The following is a 20,308-nucleotide window of genomic DNA, read 5'->3' as shown; positions in this document are numbered from 1 at the left end:
CTAGGCTCAAACTCATGTGATTTTCTCCTATTTAGTAGATGGCAATAAGGAGGATCATAAATCCTCTCATTATGCTTATTTTTGTTGTTCCAATGCTCCTATAGATGGTTTATACGAGAAGGTGGTTAATGATTCAATAAAAGCCCATCTAGTTAAGCTTTTCTTGTCACCTTCTTATAATCCTAGTCGCATTAGGAGGCAAGGCAAGCAAGAAAAAATGGTGGTAGGTGAGGATATTCATATAGTAAATATCCTAGAGGTATTAAAAAAAACTAGTAGTGGGAATGTTTTGTGGAAAATCCATAGTAGTACCATTGACTCATTCTTAGATTGAGAAGAATTGGATAACAATCATGGGATATAGGTCAATTTATTTTTTTTATCTGATGGATGGATGTTATGTTAGTTTGTTTGATAGGAGGAGAAATTTTGAATTCTTATTTAAAATTGGTCTTAGGACCCCTCAGCCTTCCTCCTTAATAATTGGGAGTTTACTTGTGATTCATGTAGATAACCCCTTAACATCTCACAAGTTTGGTTTATTCTCCTATTCCTCCCCTTTTAGTTCAATATCTAGTGGTTTACGGAAGGAATTGGAAATAATTTTAAGAAATTCATTCATGTAGAAAAGTTTTGGAATGCCAAATTTGACTAGAGGTGGTTGTGGATAGTGGTTTAGTTGGATACATCTATGGGGCTCATCAACTAGACCAAAATTTCCTATGCAAAATCCTCTTAGGTACAAAGGGTAAATTATTAAAGGTTTCTTTTCAAGTGATTTGTTTGTCACATACTAAGGCACACCCAGGCCATTTCAAAAATTTCAAAACATCCTCACTAGTCATAAGTCTTGCCATTTAAAGCTAAATATGGATAGAGTAAGGGGCTGGTATTCTTAGGAGATGTTAATTCCAAGTCAAATTATAGGTCGACCTCCTATGAGTGGTCCACAATGCACAAAAAGTAGAAGAACTTAGCTTAAGCATGCATCTTTAGACTCATATATTTTGATTACTATGGCATCCTCTCTAATTATGTTATCAATTGGTGATGTGGAGGATGTTTGTAGTAGATTTAACCTAAAAAATATAGAAAATATACCCAGAAATAACAATATCTATCCAATAATATGAAATGAAAATGCTTCTTTATTGATAAAACCCCTGAGGTAGGGTAACATTATACAATTACTCCTTAAGGATGGAGATCACTCCAGAACCCATCGCTTGCCAATAGAAAACCAATACTTGACATCTCTCAATGGGGAGTCTCTAGCCTCTATATAGGCTTCATACATATAATACCATGGGTCATTACCATGGGTCTATCAATACCATATATCTAATGCAATGGCCTTATAACATTATTCTGGAGTACTTCTAGTCCCTTACATGATGGTTAACCACTTTATTTATTAACTATGGCCCACATTATTACATTATACCCTTGGGTACTTCCCTCTGTACCCCATAATATCCCCCTGGGTATGCTACATCCACACCCCTTAAACATAATTCATCCCCGAAACATAAGAAAAACACAAATAATAAGATCTACTCAAAAGAGTAGTCCACTGGTACCATGCACGTGCATCTAGCCATCCCAAAGATAGGTGATTACTCGATCTAGTTGGTTCCTCACTCGCTTGAGATGGGAGTTGATCCTAGTGCTTCCTCTGTGTTGATGTGGTATGGGTGGATCGTTGCACCTCTCTCTCTGTTGTGTAGGGGTGTTGTCCTTGATGCTAATTCGTTGCCATCTTGTTGGTTACTTTTTTGCTCGGTGATGTGGGTGGTGATATGCTGATGTTTAACGAATGGTGTATCTTTCTTTAATTCAGCACCTAATGGAGCTTGATTAGTATCTAGTACATGTTGTGGCTCCTGGGGTTGTTGCTTATCTTCCTGTATTACTTCAACCACAAACTCCTCATCTGATGTGTAAGTACCTGTAACATTTTCTGCTTCAGCCTCCTTGGACTCTACCTGTTTATTGATGGAAATATCTTGTAATGTAATTTTCTTCTTTTTATACCGGAGATTAATGAATTTCCTCTACATATTAATATTAATAGCACCAATAAATTCCATCCAAAGGTATCTCAAAACAACACCACATTACCCATATCTGAAGCATAAAAATCAAAGTGCAATACATATTTGTCCATAGAAATCTTCAAATCTTTATAAACTGGAATATCTTCATTATCAACCTATGTGTTTTCAATGCATTTTGTCAGAACTTGGAATTTTTGTCAAATTAAAATTGATAAAATTATGCTTGCAACTAGGATTTATAGACATAATGATCTTCTCCTAAAATAAAGTTGTGCTATATCTTTAAGATAAGGTTGTGCTATATCTTTCCAAAGTGTTAGCCATGTTGACATAAGATTTTTTAGAAATTCTTCAATAGTAGGACCATTTTCACGTCTTGTAAAAATCATATCAATAGAAGCCATGAAGTAGAATGGCCACAACTCGGTGAATATGGCTTGTAATCCTTATTATATCCTGTTTTTGAAAATGGAACGACCGTTTTACATCTTTTTTTGTGATAAAAATCCCGATCTGGACACTCTATACTTTAAGATTCGCACTGCAATTGTTTCTCCATCACAAAAATTTCTGAAAAAATAGTTGATTTTAAATCAAGGATATCTCCCTCATTCGTTCTCTGATTCGACTGATTTATTTTTTGAAATTGGGTGATTTTTCTTGAGGATCTCAAATCTGCAATTATTTTCCAAAAATTCCCCACAAAACTGTAAAAATTTACTAGAGATCCACCATCAACGAATTTCCCTCAGAAAATTTTCTGCAACACAATTGATTTTAAATCAGTGATATCTCCCTCATCCAGACTCTGATTCAACCGATTTTGTTTTTTGAATTTGGGTTATTTTATGCAAAGAATCCAGATCTACTAGCTTTTTTTTGTTGCAAATTTAGCACCAAAATTTTCATATCTGATCTGCAAATGTGTTGCCCCAAATAAATCCTGCAAAATAAAAATAAAAATATCCCCCCTTTGCCCAAGAAAATGCTTTGATACCACTTGTAGTAGATCTGACCTTAAAATATATTAAACTAGAAAATATACCCAGAAATAACAATATTGATCCAATAATATGAAATGAAAATGTTTTTTAATTGATAAAACCCTTGAGGTGGGATAACACCATATAATTACTCCTTAAGGAAGGAGATCACTCCACAAGCCATCGCTTGCCAATACAAAACCAATACTTGACATCTCTCAATGCGAAGTCTCTAGCCTCTATATAGGCTTCATACATACAATACCATGGGTGTCTCAATACCATATATCTGATACAACAGGTTATAACATTATTCGTAACTACTCGTGGCCCCTTACATGATGTGGGTTAACCACTTCATTTATTAACTATGCCCATCACATTATTACATTATTCCCTTGGGTACTTCCCTCTGTACCCCATAATATCCCCCTTAGGTGTACTGCAATATTATGGCTCCATTATTGTTTATTCCATGTGATATCCCCTAGGTCCCAGGGTCAAATTTATCTCCCCCTTCTCATCAACCTTTTCTCTAAACATCTTGAATCACTTAAAAGTTATTGATCCTAATAGTCACCATTAATCCTTTTCTTTTAATGTCTCTTTCCCTAAGGTTTTGGTTTGTTTCTCTCAAAATGTGTCCTCACATTCTTAATTAAATAAGGAAGAATGATTTCTAAATTCATGTTATGTTCAAGAAAAGATGGTTTATATGGTTGTGCCTTAGAGCAGGGTCTCGAACTAGACAATATCCATTGTTCCCAAGTGGGTAGTAAGTACCGCCTATCGTTGGAAACTTTGAAGGTGGAGCATGAGATTCATAGTGTAAGCAACTAACAATAACTTGGGAAGTTAGAGTAGGCAATGCACATGTTCATAAGTTCCTAAATGATTTTTATTTCACTAAATTTCAAAAGGTTGGGGAGCTTGATAAAGCTCCCATATCTAAAGGATTGGTCTATTCAATTTCGTTTGATGTAATTTTACTTTAAAGACTATGTGTCGTAGTAGAAAATTCAAGGAAAATATCTTGCTTTTACTCAAAGATCAACACTTTGTGGCTTTAGATTCAGAAGGCATGTTACAAGAATTGGTGATTTCTTGGAATCTCCCTCTTACAAACACTTTTGTCTCTCTTCACCTACACAAGATCTTGGTGGCTTGGGTAGGTCAAGAATTGGGAAAAACTATTCATTTTATTAAAATTTATTGTTTGAATCAAGAGTGAAGACATTTTTGGGAGACTTTTCTTCATTTTGATGTCCTCTTAGCTACAAATGTGGTGTTTGGGAGAGATCTCAATGTTACACTTTATCTTAAATTTATGTTGGGATCTCATCCCAATAAATATTGTCTTGATGTCTTTTTTTAATACTTGTTCATATTGCTTCATCTTGTGGAAATTTCCCCATGAAATTTCCACCACACCTAAATGAATGGTTGCAACGGTGAAGCATGTGTGGAAAATGATTAGATTGATTCCTTATCTCAAAAGGAATTTCTCACAGGCTTTGAATTTCCAAATCTTGGGTAGAAGTAGCTGATATTTTAGGTCATCTTGTAATTATTTTGAAATTGGTTTCTCTAGAAATTTGACATTTGTCACTTTTAAAATTTTCTCAAACATAGAACATGGAGGAGGTCTATCATAATTTTGTTTCTTCAAAATATGTCACCTTTAATCATTCTTCTAATGTTTTCAAAATAAAAAAATTTGCAGGAAATTTAAAGTGGATGAAAGCAATCTCTTCTCTATGTGCTCATTAATTTAAAATCAAGTCATATATGCTCTTGCTAGAAATGAAGCAAAAGCTAATGAATACCCTTGTGGGAAATTGTTTAGTTACCCCATTGAATGTTTATGAGGTTTCACAAAATTCCCTTTTGGATTAAAGAATGGGTCTCCTAGAAAAATAAAAGTTCGTGGAATTTATAAACTAAGTTCATTTGGATAAAAAAAGGAGATAACAACAACAAATTCTTTTCCAAAACTACATGGGAGGTACAAAAGCTTAATATTATTTGGTAGATAAGATTTGGGAGGGATCTTAGGTTTCATTTTTTGTTGATAAAGTAGAGGTTAGTAAGGATTATTTCGGTGAATTATCTTCAAAGCCTCCTAGGTATCCTATCTAGGAAATATTTTGAGTTCTAAATATCTTTTCCAGATTTTTTGTAAAGAAATGAATGAGGAACTATCAAAAGATGTCTCAAAAGAAGAGATTCACTCTACTATCTTTTTGATGTAGGAAGATAAATTTCTAGGGAAGATGGCATTACAATGGAATTCTATTAAGGATTTTATGAACTCATTAGGGATGATCATTTTAGAGTACCTATTAAATCCAAAAAATTCAACACGATCCTTAGAGAATTCAACAAGACACATTTGGCTCTCACTGCTGAGAAGCTAGATACTTCTTCCTTTGAATATTTTTTTGTTTCTCCTATTGTAATATTATCTACAAGATAATTTGCAATATCATTGCCAACAGACTCAAGCCAATGTTCAATGATTTCATATTTGAGGATAAAAATGATTTTCTTTTAAAGAGAAAAATCAATGATGTTATCTCTATGGCTAATGAAGCCATGCATAAAATAACGCTTCAAAAGTCACCCTCCATTATATTAAAATTAGACCTCTTGAAGGCAATTCAGAAGGTTATGTGGGCCTTCCTTTGTTTGGTTTTAACATAAATGGGTATATGAATCCCAATAGTCAATTGTATCATAGATTGTATTTGAAATACATTTCTTTCTATATTGATCAATGGATCCCCATATGCATTTTTCTAATCCTTTTAAGGACTCACACTAGGCTAACCAATCTCCCCATTCATGTTTCTTTTGTTGGGGGAAGAGATTAGCAAATTGATGACATAGGCCAAAAATAAAGGGAACCTTAAGGGGTTCAGAGTGTATCCCTTGAGGCCTTAATGCATGTTGTTTTTAGATAATACAAGGCTTAATCCATTTGTTGTTTTGGCATACGTTGTTTTTCAACAATGTGCTTTTGACCCCTTCAATAACAATTCACTTATTTAAAAATATCTCACTGCATATTGTTTTATTGTTAATTTTTTTTATTAATATATATTTAAATATAATATTATTAGAAATGATCTCTACATATTTTAAGGACCAAAATCAATAATTTTGAGGTTCCTTGATTTATATTGTTTTGTTATTAAATTTTTATATTATTTTTCTCTAGTTATTAATATATATTTAAATACATGTATCAATTATATTGGGAAGTACAAAGAATATCTCTTTAAATATTTTAAGGCTAAAAATAATAATTTCATTAAAGTAAATAAAATTGCATCTGAAAGTGTTGATGGACATTGAAGAAAACAAATATCCTAAGAAAATAGAAGTGTTATGAGTGATGAAAGCTCTCCAAATACTAATAAGGTGAGCATCGAGAGATATTTTGTTGATGGGTTTCAATGAATTTTTTCTTATTAATATTTATTTTCTAAATACCAAATGTGCATGGAATGATTTTTAAATCTGGTTCATACTAGGTTGTAGTATTATTTTGGATGTCTATATACACTCCATGTTGAGTAGTGAAGAAATTACAAATCTCTCCTATGTTATTAATTAGTTTATATCTTTCTATATAAAATTATGTTATTTAATGAATGTTGATGTATTTTATTTCCTGTTGTTCACAATTTTTTTATTTTTTTAAGTAACTATTATTTTATTTCTTTTAATATAACTTCACATGGCAACATCTATCCCATATTGAAATGGAAGCTCCTCTCCACTAAAGTATTTGAAAAATATAAAAACAAAAATTATGTTTTTCATTTAAATTATCTATAATATGTATCATCAATAAATTATATTAAACTATCGACTATTAACCAAAAAAATCCTCTCCAAAAATTATATAATTTTTTTTTTTATAAATAGAAAGGATTTATATAATAATATGAAATAAACTCATAATTTTTTAATTCATAAAGCAATATAAAATTATATTTTTCAATTTTAGGTTAAATCAAACATTTATATATTTGTTCCTTTCCCACGTGGATTTTAGTTCACAATTCCTAATAGGCAATATAGACATGGTTCATTTTTTGAATTTTCTAATGGTAAGTTTGATTGTAAGTAGGTGTTTCTCTGCTTATTATAGAACTACAATGATTCATTGTTTGTTTGTTTACTTATTAAGGTACTACAATGAGTTATTATAAATTATTTTTTTGTTAGTGACTTTGATCAAAGAAATTCAACAAAAAATCAAACGTTTATTAAAAACATTTATTTAATAAACGTTGTTCAAATTTTCAAAATGATGTTTTCTATTTGGATTATCAATTTTAATTATCATAAATAAATTATACTAAATTATCAAACAACTGAATTATTATAATTAATTTTACAAGATTAATTCTCACGCAAAAATCCCAAAATTTTTAAAAATATAACCTATAAATTTAATTTATAATTGAGTATGGTTAAAGAAAAATGTTACAATTAAAGTTCAAGCTTTGCTTTGGGACAAGCTTTGCTTTGTTTAGGTCTCTAAAGTCAATGCATACTCGGATTTTTCTTTGCTTTTTATCTATAGGGACTGGATTAGAAACCCAATCTGTAAGAGGAACAGGGTATATAAAACCCACTTCGAGCAGCTTCTCTACTTCAGCTTTAATAGCTACTGCTTTCCTAGGATTAACCGGCCGAAGCTTCTGACGAATTGGCTTAGCGTTTTCATATGTCTTAATCTCATGTTGAACTATGGATGGATCAATTCCAGGAATTTCTTCATAAGACCAAGCGAATACATCTCGAAATTCCTTAAAAAGGTTGGTGTAACTTTGAATCTCTTCAGGAGAACATTCGGCTCCGATGAAGAGATTCTCGATCACGTTAAAGTTCCTATTTTTTAGGGGAACTAAACGAATTTTTCTTTTTAAAATTAATTTTATTTACATTTTATTTTCATATATAACAACTTATTAACCTATAAATATTTATTCATTTAAAGTTTAATATTTTTTTTATTCATTATAAATTATAATAATATTTTTTAATTATAATTAAATGTGGTAGATAGTTAACAAAATTAATACCATTATATAATTGAGAAATTAAAATAACTATTATCATTATTTTCATTCTAATATCGATATAAAATAATTAACTTATATAAATTAATCTAGTAATATTATATATATATGATTATTCATAACATATTTCTTATTATTATAACGTAAAATCCATTAGTACTTTAAGTTTACATTCAAATCCAACGCCTACATTCTTCTCCAATATTATTATTTACACTTTTTGTCCTTGTTCTTCAAGGACAATCAGGTCTTATTTAAAAAATATTAATATTTAATTTAGATTTATAAATTAAAATATAAATATATTAAAATAAATATATGAATTTCAAAAAGCTCGATCCGGTCTTATTTAAAAAATATTAATAATTAATTTAAATTTATAAATTAAAATATAAATATATTAAAATAAATGTATGAATTTCAAAAAGATTTCGATCAGCTCTTATTTAAAAAATATTAATAATTCATTTAAATTTATAAATTAAAATATAAATATATTAGAATAAATATATGAATTTCAAAAAGATTTATCGAAAGTAAAATAATATCAGTATAATATCAATGATAAAAGGATGAAATTGTCAATTTGCTTGAAAAGAAATTTGGTGATATTTTGAGGGACAATAAAAAGCTTCCAAAACATAGTAACAAATCCAACCTCTACATTCTTCTCTAATATTATTATTTACACTTTTTGTCCCTGCCTTTCATAAAAAACAAGGTCTTATTTAAAAAATAATAATAGTTAATTTAAATTGATAAATTAAAATATAAATATATTAAAATTAGTATACTAATTTCAAAAAAGATTTATCTAAAATAAAATAATATCATTACAATATCAATGATAGAAGGATGAGATTGTCAATTTGTTTTGAAAGAAATTTGTTGATATTTTGTAAGGGATAATAAGAAGTTTCTAAAGCATAATAACAAGTATGCAGAGGAATAAGAAGTTAAGTCTCACAAATTTTTAGAGGAAAAATAACTAACTAAAGATAGCAGAAGAAAAAATGACGACCATGTTAAGGGAATGGAAGATACAAATATTCTCAGTTACCGTGAACAAAATATATTAACAATGCTACCATTCTTATGACAATTATATTAAAGGAATCTATAATAAGAATGATGCAATTCATATGACAACTATTTTAAAGGAAGGGCAGATAAAAATATTATAAAGTAATGCCAAGAACTTCTAATAATAAGATTACAACTTTTGTGCGGAATGCACAGGTGAACTTTTCTAAACAAATGTTAAAAAACCTAGAGAGGAAGGGTTGAAATACCTAATTTTGTCATTCCACACAACCTATGGCGCCCTAATGGATGGTTTCTCTGAATTTCTGGTAATAATTCAATATCTGGTGTTTTCCAACATTCAAAGGAAGAAATTTTATTGCCCTTGCTTTCCAATGTGATCGCTTAACGTTTAATTAGCTATTCGATGATGTCAAATGAAATGGAAGATAAAATGGAGATAATAATCATTTCTTCACGATGTTTTGCTATTTGTAACTGTTTCTATCACAGAGGCTAAATACATAGAACGAGTAGTGTCCTATGGAAGTCAATTCGCAGATATTCCCATTTTATTTGTGAATCCCATTTTGTTATTCACAACTCATTCTATCTAAAACGCTGAAGAGGAACAGCACACAAATCACCCAATTTATTTATTTTCAACTTCAGACGCTTCAATTTACAAGTCACACAAATCACAAGTCACTCTTTTACAAAAATTGCTAGAAGTATCTGAACTCTAGCTACCCTTAACTTTATCAGCAAACCGTAACGAATTTACCCATTTCTGATACCTTTTGTGACATGGCCCGATATGCTCAACTGTGGTGATAAAACGGATCTATAGACCTAACCATTTTAATATGCTTTGCGGGGTGGAATTGTCTGATAAATACTGACTTACTCGATGAGTGAAAGTGATCGCAAGGGGTGAACGACTTACTCGTTGTGGCTTGCAAATTCGTGAAACGCGCCGGTTTCAGAAAAGACGATAACCGCGACTTCAGCATCACAGAGAACAAAAAGCTCAAATGCATTCCTCAGCGATTGGTTCTTGCGTTTGCGGCTTCTAGGGTTTTGAATGCGTTTCATCAAAAACCTTCTTTCTCATTTCCACTCCTTTCTTTCTCAGTTTGAATCTTTTTATTGTAACTCCACGGTGGATTTGTTCATTGCAAGTAACCCGCTCCGTTCAAATCTCGAGTTAGAACCTGGCCGTCCGTACGAAGAATCAAAATCTAATCGCTGTCCTTCATCGCCGAAAGCGACGTTGCCTGGAAAAGCTAAGTATCAAATATTTTTCGGTCGGAGAGAATCTAAGGACCCTTGAGGTATGTCCGCTTTTCTATGTGGAAAAAGTGAACCTAAGCGTTCATGGTATCAAGACGTTCCATAGTAATGTTAAGCGGCTGGAAAAGCTTAACCTCAAACCACGCGTTCATGGTATCAAGACGTTTAATAGTAATGTTAAGCGGCTGGAAATGATCAACCTCAAACCACGCGTTCATGGTATGAAGACGTTTAATAGCAACGTTAAGCGGCTGGAAAGGATGAACCTCAAACCACGCGTTCATGGTATGAAGACGTTTAATGGCAACGTTAAGCGGCTGGAAAGGATGAACCTCAAACCACGCGTTCATGGTATCAAGACGTTTAATAGCAACGTTAAGTGGCTGGAAAGGATGAACCTCAAACCACGCTCATTTTTAGTTTTTCGAGTACTTTCCCATGTCACGAAAGTTTCCTTTACGATTACAATGATGGATGGAGCTATCTTTTATGGTAGACTTCAATGCTATCATTTATGGTGGACTTCAATATGATGCCCTTGGTGTGAAGGTAAGTTCTAGCAGCTATCGAGGCAGTTAACGGATTTATGGTGGTGTAAATTTATTCTTAAAGATTTCTGGAATCCAATATTAATAAATTTATTTAATTTTATCTTTTATTTACCTTTATTCTCATGTTTTAAATTAAAATCCTGCATAGGGTTTTGTCATTTTATATATTATAACATAAAAGCCTACCGTAATTTTATGTTGATTAGTAAAACATGTACACATCTACATTACATTATAAAAATCATGCACTATTAAAATATTTTATATGTTTTGTTTTTCCTTATTATTTTATATACTAAATTATATTTTAATATTATGGATTTAAATATTTTATTTATAGTAAATATTAAAACATTTTCATCAGAATAAAATATATATAAAGAGTATTTTTTCTTTTTGTTTTTTTCTCATTATTTTAATATAAATAAAGTTAATATAAAAAAAAAAAAAATTAAAAAAAAAAATTAAATATGTTATTTATTAGGGTAGTCATATAAACTAAATGATTGGTAAACACTCATAAGTATCAATTTCTATAGAAAGAAAGAAAGAAAGAAGAAAGAAATTATTTTAATGTCCACGAGGCTAAAGGTAGCCTATGGGACAGATTGCTTCTTCATCTTCTTGATGTATTCGGCCCTTTTCCTGTGAAGCTTCAGAATAAATGCTCCCAACTTCTCGACAAACCCCTCGCTAAATAGATTATCCCAAGAGCTAGCTGGCAGCATATTTTGCATAACTTTCTGTGTTGTCTTTGAAGGCCTCACATTCTAAAATGAAATGTTTCTCTGTTTCCACTTTTCCGAAAGAACAAAAAATGCATATCCTTTCCTCCCACACTTCCTTTGGCCTTTTCCAGTGCCCCGTTTCACAACGAAGTTGATGAGAATTAGTCCTTAAGACCTCACATTCTAGAATGAAATGTTTCTCTGTTTCCACTTTTCCGGAAGAACCAAAAATGCATACCCTTTCCTCCCACACTTCCTTTGGCCTTTTCCAGCGCCCTGTTTCACAATGGAGTTGATGAGAATTAGTCCTTAAATGAGCAATAAGAATTTTGGCTCTTCAAGAGATATTGGCCTCTATGTATGCTTTTGGTTGATGATTATGAGTGGGATTAAACACTTAAATATAGTAATTTTTCTTTCTTCCTAGCTCCTTATCCCAAGTACGTTGGTGGAACTTTTCCATAACAAAAGCTTTTATCTCTTTGTTGTTTATGGGACACGCATTCAAGTAAATACCCCATTTACTAAACCATTTGTTATTTTGTTGCATCCACGTTTTTTTGCTCTTGCACAATCTATCATTAAAGACAACCTTGGGCCATCTACCCTCTTCCATTTGCTCAATCTTTTTTAAATACCTTATGATTCGCACAATGGCAATTGCTTCAATAGGAGCAGTCCCTGTTTCACTTAACAAGATATCATAGGGAATTGCACTTTTAATCTTAAATTTGTTTGTAATCAAACGCTTCTGAATTTTCTCAATTTGTCTCCGCTACATGTCGGAGGTACTGCTAGCCCAGAGTTCACAGCCATAGAGAATCATCGAAATCACTAGAAGCCCAAAAAGAGTTTGAGTGGTCTTCTAGTCCCATAACTCTACCTCTCTACACCTATTTTGAAAAGCATAAAATGGTTTCCAACTTCCCAAAGTTCTTTTCTTTCTACAACCATTCCAGCTTAGATTTTTGCTGAAGTCAATCGCGAGGTATTTGTAATCCGCAATTTCTTCCAGAATGTTGCCTTCAAAGTAGAACTTATGTTGGTTATGTTTTCTTTTCTTAGAGAAGACAACTACTTTCATTTTGTTGATATTGACTTGCATCCCCACACTTCTACAAAAATGCTCAAGGGATAGTAAGTGCTCTTGCAAACCAAGAGCCGATTTAGTAATCAGAATAAGGTCATCTGCATACAAAAGAATCCTTATAACAAACTTGCACAAATAGATACCATCACCGCCTTGCGAATTTAACCACTCCTCAAGCTTGTCGATATATAAAACAAGAAGGGTAGGAGATAGTGGGCAACCTTGCTTGACCCCAATATCGCTTCTAAAACTTTCAAAAATGCCTGCTAAAGTTCTAATTTTGACTTTCACATCTTCATACAGCCCATGCACAACTGCTCTCAAATGTTTAGGAACCCCAAGTTCCTCCATTCTCTGGAAAATTTTATCCCTAGGAACCAAGTCAAACGCTTTTCTGAAATCAACAAAGCAACAAAAGACTTCTTTCTTTTTCTCCCAAACTTTTTCAATGATGTGCCTTAAAGTTATGCAACGATCAACTGTGGAATTTTTATGACTTTCTTCTGCCCACTTGCTAATTTTGTTTTCTAGCATGCTTCCAAATAGCTTTGCAAACAAAGGGTTTATCATGATGGTCCCATAATTGGAGGGATTATTGATGTCACCGCTCTTGAAAAGAGGTATTGCCAGACTAGTTGACCAATCTGTGGGGAGCTCTTGTTGTATGATGTTGTTGAAGATTTTTGTAATGTGAGGTGCAAGAATGTTTGAGCCCCACTTTAGATATTCTTCTTGGAGTTCAACTCAGTCTTTTGCTTTTCGAACATCCAACTTCTTGATACCCATCTCTACCTCTTGTACCGTGAAGAGTTCAGTATCAATGTTGACCAAGGGGGAGGGTCAACCATGGGAACCTACTCATAGAGTTGTCTTGCATGGTCAAACCATTTAGGAGTTGTAATATTATTTCCAATTTGTATCTTTTTCGGTTGGAGCTCCTTCCAAAATAATTTGGGATTATTTTTCCCAAGGAACATTAGTTCTTCCCTCCTTGAAACCATGAAATCATCCTTTTTCTTGCTTAATAACTCCTTGTATGATTTGAGCTTTATGTTATCCTTGTTTCACTGTTTCCACATTCTCCTTGCCTTTTTGCATTCCTCATCAAACAAAGCATTAACTGGAAATAAATTTCTTTCAGACTTCTTAACTTTTGTTCTTTTGCACTTTGCAAGTGCGCATGAATTAGATGTGTTAATTCATGACTATAAAGGCTGTGAATTGTAATTTTCTACTTCTCAAAGAGCCTCTCTAGCATCATTTTGAAGGTATTACAATTTTTTGACGTCGAAAGAATTCTGCCCTGTGGGAGATTTTGTTGGACATACTGAATTTTTGACTCTAATTTTTTTTTTCCAATCCAAGAGAAACATAAATAAATGGGCTTGTGATCTGATTTCAAATCCCACATCTGATCTCCAACCAAAAATTCTTCCATTTTCTGACACAAACGATGCAATCAAATTACATAATCTACCACACTTGCTCCATTGTAAGTATTGCAAGTGAAATTACTAGACTTTGCCCATCTAGTCAAGCCATTACAAATGACTAAATCAAAGGCTGCACATAGAGTAAACAATTATTCACCAAAGAGATTGCAACCCTTTTCTTTTGAAATTCTTTCCCACTGATGATTACTTTCTTCTGTAAGCCAAATAGGGTCACAATCATGTTGACAACAAAGAATGCTAGCTTGCTCACTTGTAGTCCTAGCATTGAAATCACCCACTATAAGGACTTCACCTAGCTGTTAATATGTTGCAATATCCGCTCTTAAAGGTGCAAATAGATCTTTGTTGCCAAGCCCTCTACCTTTGTAGATTTTTAAAACTTGTGGCGCAAAATAGCATGCTGCAATTCTGATGTGGTTTCCATTTTCTGATATTTTAAACAAAATGAATTGCTTATTTGAGTCTTCTTTTTCTAACTAAATAAGACAACCTTATTTCTCCCTTACTAAAACCATGATACCCCCGTGCCCTTTACCATTCCCTGCTACCTTGTTCCACACTGCCATCTTCTAGTATCCTTCAAACAAAGGTGTCTTGCACCCTTCATGCTAATGTGTTTCTATGAGGCAAATTATGTCTCTATTTTCCGCAATAGGCCCTAACCCAGGTCCTCATCTCCATGGGTAACCTCTGCAGTTCCAACAAAATAATCTTAAGGAAACTTGGGTATGAATCTATTGTTATTTATTTTGACATGCAAGACTCACGTTTGAGTCTTTGTCCGCGTTTTTCCATACCGACCTTGCTTTCCGATTTCTTGTTGAAGACTTTGTTGCCTCTTCTTTATTACCATCTTGCTGCTCTGTTCTGGAAGGGGGTCCAAATTGCGCTATCACAACTTTGCCTTTACAAATCCATGCTCTCTTTCCTTCATCTCTTGCTGCCCTAACCTTTAGGATTTCCTACCTTCTTTCTTCTTGTTGTTTTGCAGTTAAATCTTCTTCTAGGAAAAAACGAGAACCCCTAAAGAGATGTTTCTTGCTAGGCATAATGACTTTTATGGGCCTAGCTCTCCCCCCGTTAAACTTATCCACCCTCCATGCTTGACATATTTGTCCTTGCCATAGCAACTTGTCTTTCAAGAATTCTCTTGCAAGGTCAAGAGTACATTCATTTTTCCCATAGTCTTTCACCCCTTTAATAATTATGTTTGTTGCCCTATTTTGTCTTTCCTTGCCTTCACTATCATGCATGTTGTCAACCTGAATATTTGTTTCTCCTTATCAGTAGAATTACTAATAACTTGAGCCCAAGTTTTGGAAACTTTGGTGGAATCTCCTTTCGTTACTTCTCTTGTGCTCTCTTCATGGTTGTTTATTTGGGCAATCATTTTCCCTTTATCCTAAGATGATTTCACATTCACCACCTCTCTACTTTCCACTACGGATTTCTTTATGTTTTTCACATCTGCCTTCATGTATTGCCATTCTATCTTCCCTATTAGGAGAGCTTCCTGTAGCAATGCCACTTGTTCTTTTAAAACTTTATTTCTTTCTGATAACGCCTTGTTCTCAACCATTATTATATGAATTTTATGATCTCTTTCCTGCCCTTTAGCTTCTAAAACCTCCAACCTTTTTTTTGCATTTAACAATTCTTTCACATAAAGATCAGATGACCAGGTGAGAGGTGTGGATGTGGGAATATATAAGGTAGAATCATCAATGACTTTTCCTTTGGACTTCTCGTTGCCACGTGCTTGTGGAGGAGACTTGTTTGAGTGCTTTTTGCAAAGGGCTCGATTACTTTACTTTTCTTTTATAAAGATCAAAACATTTAATTCATAATAAATCTCACGTTATTAATATTGAAAACATCTTAGAACTAAGAAAATTATCATTATAATTATTCTTATTAATAACTATAAAAACAACTAATATATAAGTTAAACATAATATTGAATATGATTCTTATCCATGGACATTTACCCCTTTACCATGAAGAGTCTTAATGTGTAAATATACTTTGTTATAGTAATATGGGACAATACCATGGTTATCAATAACACCCAAAAAAACAATAATGTATTTCATATAATACTTGCTCATAGGACAATTTTTTTTAATTAATCAATTTAATTAAAAGAGAAAAAATAGCCTCACTACTTTGGAGATAAATCTCAACCTTTCATTTGTGTATAATATTCTACAATATTCCATGGAAGTTAAATCCATATCATCCACTTAATAATTATTGATAATTGAAATCAAATTTTTTGAAGCCCTATTAGAAAAATAAATATGCCATCCACTAGTAATCAATATTTTTTTGTATTTAGAGTATTAAATTTTTTTATCCATTTTGAAGAATACAAAGAGGGATAAAATTTCTTAATGAGTAAACCTCTTTTAAGTGTGAAAATTAAAAAAAACATTGCATTACAAAAGATACATTTGTACTTCAAGAGATTTGATCTTTGATAAATTCATGGTTAAGATGGACACAAACATATGGGCATTGAAATAATTTATTTATAAACTTGGGTCATGTTAATGTTTTTTTATTAATATATTTTAAAGAACACCTTAATATTACTTAATTTTCCATATTAAAATATGTTACTTACAATTCAAATTGATTTTTATTAATATTTTTAAATGCCAGATTAGTTTTATATTAATAATTGAATGCATTATATTATTATTGTTGCATGTTAATTGAATTATTTTACTTACAATTACTTCTTCCCTTTGGGTATTAAAATGTTTTATTATTAGTAACATTAAATTATATATTATTTTAGGGATGGCATGAGAGGGAGGGATTCTTATAAATCCTGAAGGAAAAATTATGCATTAGAAATCCCAAACGAATAATTATGGATAAATTCTCGTGGGTTTTAGGTGGCAAATCCAATAACTAGGTTTAAATGTATGAGTTTCTCATGGGTTTGATAATAGCTCTCTCAAGAGGAGTCAAAGATAGGAGACTCCCTCCTCATTATCTGGTGTTTGAAAATGTGCTCTCCTCTTAAAGACAATGTGCAAAAATGATTGTTTTGTAGAATAAAAAGCATTCTTCAGACCTTCTCATCCTTCTTTCCCTTCCACATTCTTCGATCTCTAAACTCGGAAGAGGATCTCCTTGCCAATAAGGCTTTTCTATTGGCTGAAGGAAAAACTAAAATAGATATCATTGGTTTTTTTGCATATGTTCCTTAGGACGTTCATGGTTTTCTTGCAACCCTATATTGGCCCTCCCTTGCCCCCTAATATTTTTGTGCCTAATGATCTATATGGTCCTACTCCTATCCCTCCCCTTCCCTATTTCTTCTGTTCACTCCCTTATCCGCCCCTTTTCAATTTCCCCTTCGCTTTTTCATGCGCCATGATGTCACACCACCTCCCTTCTCTCAAGTCAATGACATCATGGAAATTCACTTGCCATCCCATCATGGTAGCATATTAGCTCAGTCTACATGTAGTTGTCCCGCCCATGCATTCTTCTGATTTTGTTATCCTTCCCCATATGCAATTTCACATTTCAAGCCCCAAACCTCTCTCTTCTAGCGTGCTTCCATTAATGGCACATGTAGGGATCATACCTGCATGCGAGTTTGAGAAAATGAAATATGTGACAAACGCCCATTCAGATGGCTCAGTGATGATGATGGTATCTTGACATTGTGAAATATTGCAAAAACATCTCATGGACCTTGTGTGGAATTTTTCCATCACTTGAATTCAATTGTAGAGCGATATTGAGATGATGTATGATGCGGTAGGAGTCAGTTTAGTTATTGTAGTGATGATGATGGCATCGTAGGATGCCAAAATAAATCATGGAAAATTAAAGGCCCTTGTGTGGTATTTGGTCGTCTATGTAGTTAAATTGAGTGTTGAACTCACTCAAGCCTTCACAGGTTGTGTTCATCTAGAACTTGGGTTCAATATCTCGCCAAGGAACTATTGGATGATTTTTTCGGTTAATAGAGTGGCGTTGAGTAGAAGAAACTATTGGATGCTCAGTGATGAGCTTCATGCAGTCTGCTTCCCTTCTAGTGCAGAGTTGAGTCCATGGCTAAAACATCAATGCAGTTGGATATCTTGGTGCCTTTCTCTTTTTGGTGCGAAGGTAAATGTTTCAAGTTTTCTCAATTCGGGTGTTTTCCTCAGTTCAATTCAAATTGTAAGTGTATTTCTCTATAGTGGAAATGATAGGGGTTCGCAAAAAAAAGGCCAGTGGATAGTGTGTTTGGGACCCGATTGTCTTAACAAGGTTAAAAGTTTCTATATGGGGGTTTAGGGTCTCTGGAAACCACCCTCTGTAGTTTGGAAAATTCCCACTCAAATCAAATCTTTCAATTGACCCTCTATATTATTCTTGTTGTTGAATTCTAAGTGTCCCTCAAATGGAGCCAAGTTACTCCAATTGTGACGCCTATGCCTCATCAATATGTACTTGATGCAGGAAGGAACATACAGGGTTAAGAAAGAAATTTATCGCTTGCATGTCATGGTATATCAATAACGTGCTTCTAAGAGTGTTGCTCTGGACCTCATTGAATCTCATCAGCAAAGAGTTTCTTGTTTAGAAGATGAGGTGGATGCCCTATACAACATAATGGAAAATCTAAGGCTCTAGGTAGCAAACACATACCGTCCAACGATGGAGCCAGTGTGGGACTTCAAGCTCTATCGACCTATAGACCCTTCTAAGTAGTTTGGATATGGACGGATTTAATTGTATTTGGATTTTGTTCCAATTTTGTCGGATATATACTACTAGGTTAATAAGGGTACTCCTGGTAGACATGATCTGTGATGTATTTTCGGTAGGGTAGTTAGTAGCAGTTTTGATATATCAACAACTTATGATCAGATTGATCATCTAATTCCCTTGGGTGTTTTCCGCAATCTTTTTTAATATATATATATATATGATAAACCATTTCTATATCAACATATATTTAAGTTTGATATTGAAATAAACCAGTTAACAACTTCCTCACAACAAAAAGTGAAAATATAAACTTTTTATCTTATTACTCTAATTACTTAACCTTTCTCTAAACTTGATATAAATTTAATTCACTTAGCATGTACATTGAAATATTTTGTTTATGGTAGTGAGGGAGAGAAAAATAATTTTACCACATCTCCTTTATACTAGGTTATAATACTTTTATCCACACTATTTTCGTAATTTAGAAAATATCTTTTTTGAAAAGGATGTGTGAAGGATTTCCCAATGATACTCTAATAAGATTGATATAAAAATAATTTTTCAAAATGAAAATTCAATTATATTATTTATAATCAATATATTCTTTTAAAACTAAAGTACTCTCAGCCATTCCAATTGAACTATCCTAATATTGAAATGTTTTTTTTAATGATTTTTCCAATGTTAACTATGAATGTTATATTTAGTACATAAAAAAAAATATAGATCTCATTTATATTACAATGTATAAAGCCATTCTGATTACGACAAGTAATAATCAATAATGAATCTCTAAATATGACATCTGTACAAAAACATATTAATCTATAAAGGGTTAAGAGTGATCAAATCTCTTGAGGTCCAATCCTATGTTAGAGTGCAAAACTTGAAATAGGTTTGCACCTCAACAATTTTAATCTCTTTGCACTTAATAAATCAATGATTAAAATGGATTTATATTGTTAATATATATACCATGTGTATTGTTTCATTATTTAAATTTTACTTTTGAATAGGTAAATGGAAATATTACTTTGAAAGTCACCTTTACATGCGAGAGTGCAAAAGTTAAACTTGTAATTCCAACAAATCTTTGCTAGGTTTTAAACAAAATTGATAGAAAAGGATAGATGGAAAATGGGCAAACTATAAAATAATAAGAGTACTTGAAATGTTTTTAAATGATTTAACCACCAATTTTTATTTTATTTATTTATTTATTTTTATTTATTTATATTTTTTATTTTTTATTTATTTATATTTTTTATTAATTTTTGTTTTTATTTATTTATTTATTTATTTTTAATT

General features: G+C 32.3%; 1 protein-coding gene across 9 annotated transcripts in view; it reads right to left on the bottom strand.

Moving 5' to 3' along the window:
* LOC149182516 (protein VERNALIZATION 1-like) overlaps positions 1–20,308 on the bottom strand; it is a 96,800-nt gene that overhangs the window by 41,704 nt on the left and 34,788 nt on the right. Inside the window, exon 1 of one of the 9 annotated variants that reach the window (XM_089418577.1) lies at positions 10,106–10,378. The exons of 7 other annotated variants lie outside the window; for them this stretch is intronic. In XM_089418577.1, the coding sequence (XP_089274703.1) occupies positions 10,106–10,254 (149 nt within the window). In that variant the 5' untranslated portion in view covers positions 10,255–10,378. Of the gene's footprint in view, positions 1–10,105; positions 10,379–20,308 lie in introns of those variants that run through there. One more of the 9 variants, XM_089418578.1, reaches the window with a different exon arrangement.

Source organism: Pinus tabuliformis, chromosome 3_2, assembly GCF_031772625.1.
Source record: "Pinus tabuliformis cultivar Carrire ecotype Pingquan chromosome 3_2, CPIR1, whole genome shotgun sequence".
Taxonomy (NCBI): domain Eukaryota; kingdom Viridiplantae; phylum Streptophyta; class Pinopsida; order Pinales; family Pinaceae; genus Pinus; species Pinus tabuliformis.
Note: the sequence above shows the minus strand (reverse complement) of the source record. Positions and strands in the feature narration are given on the sequence as shown.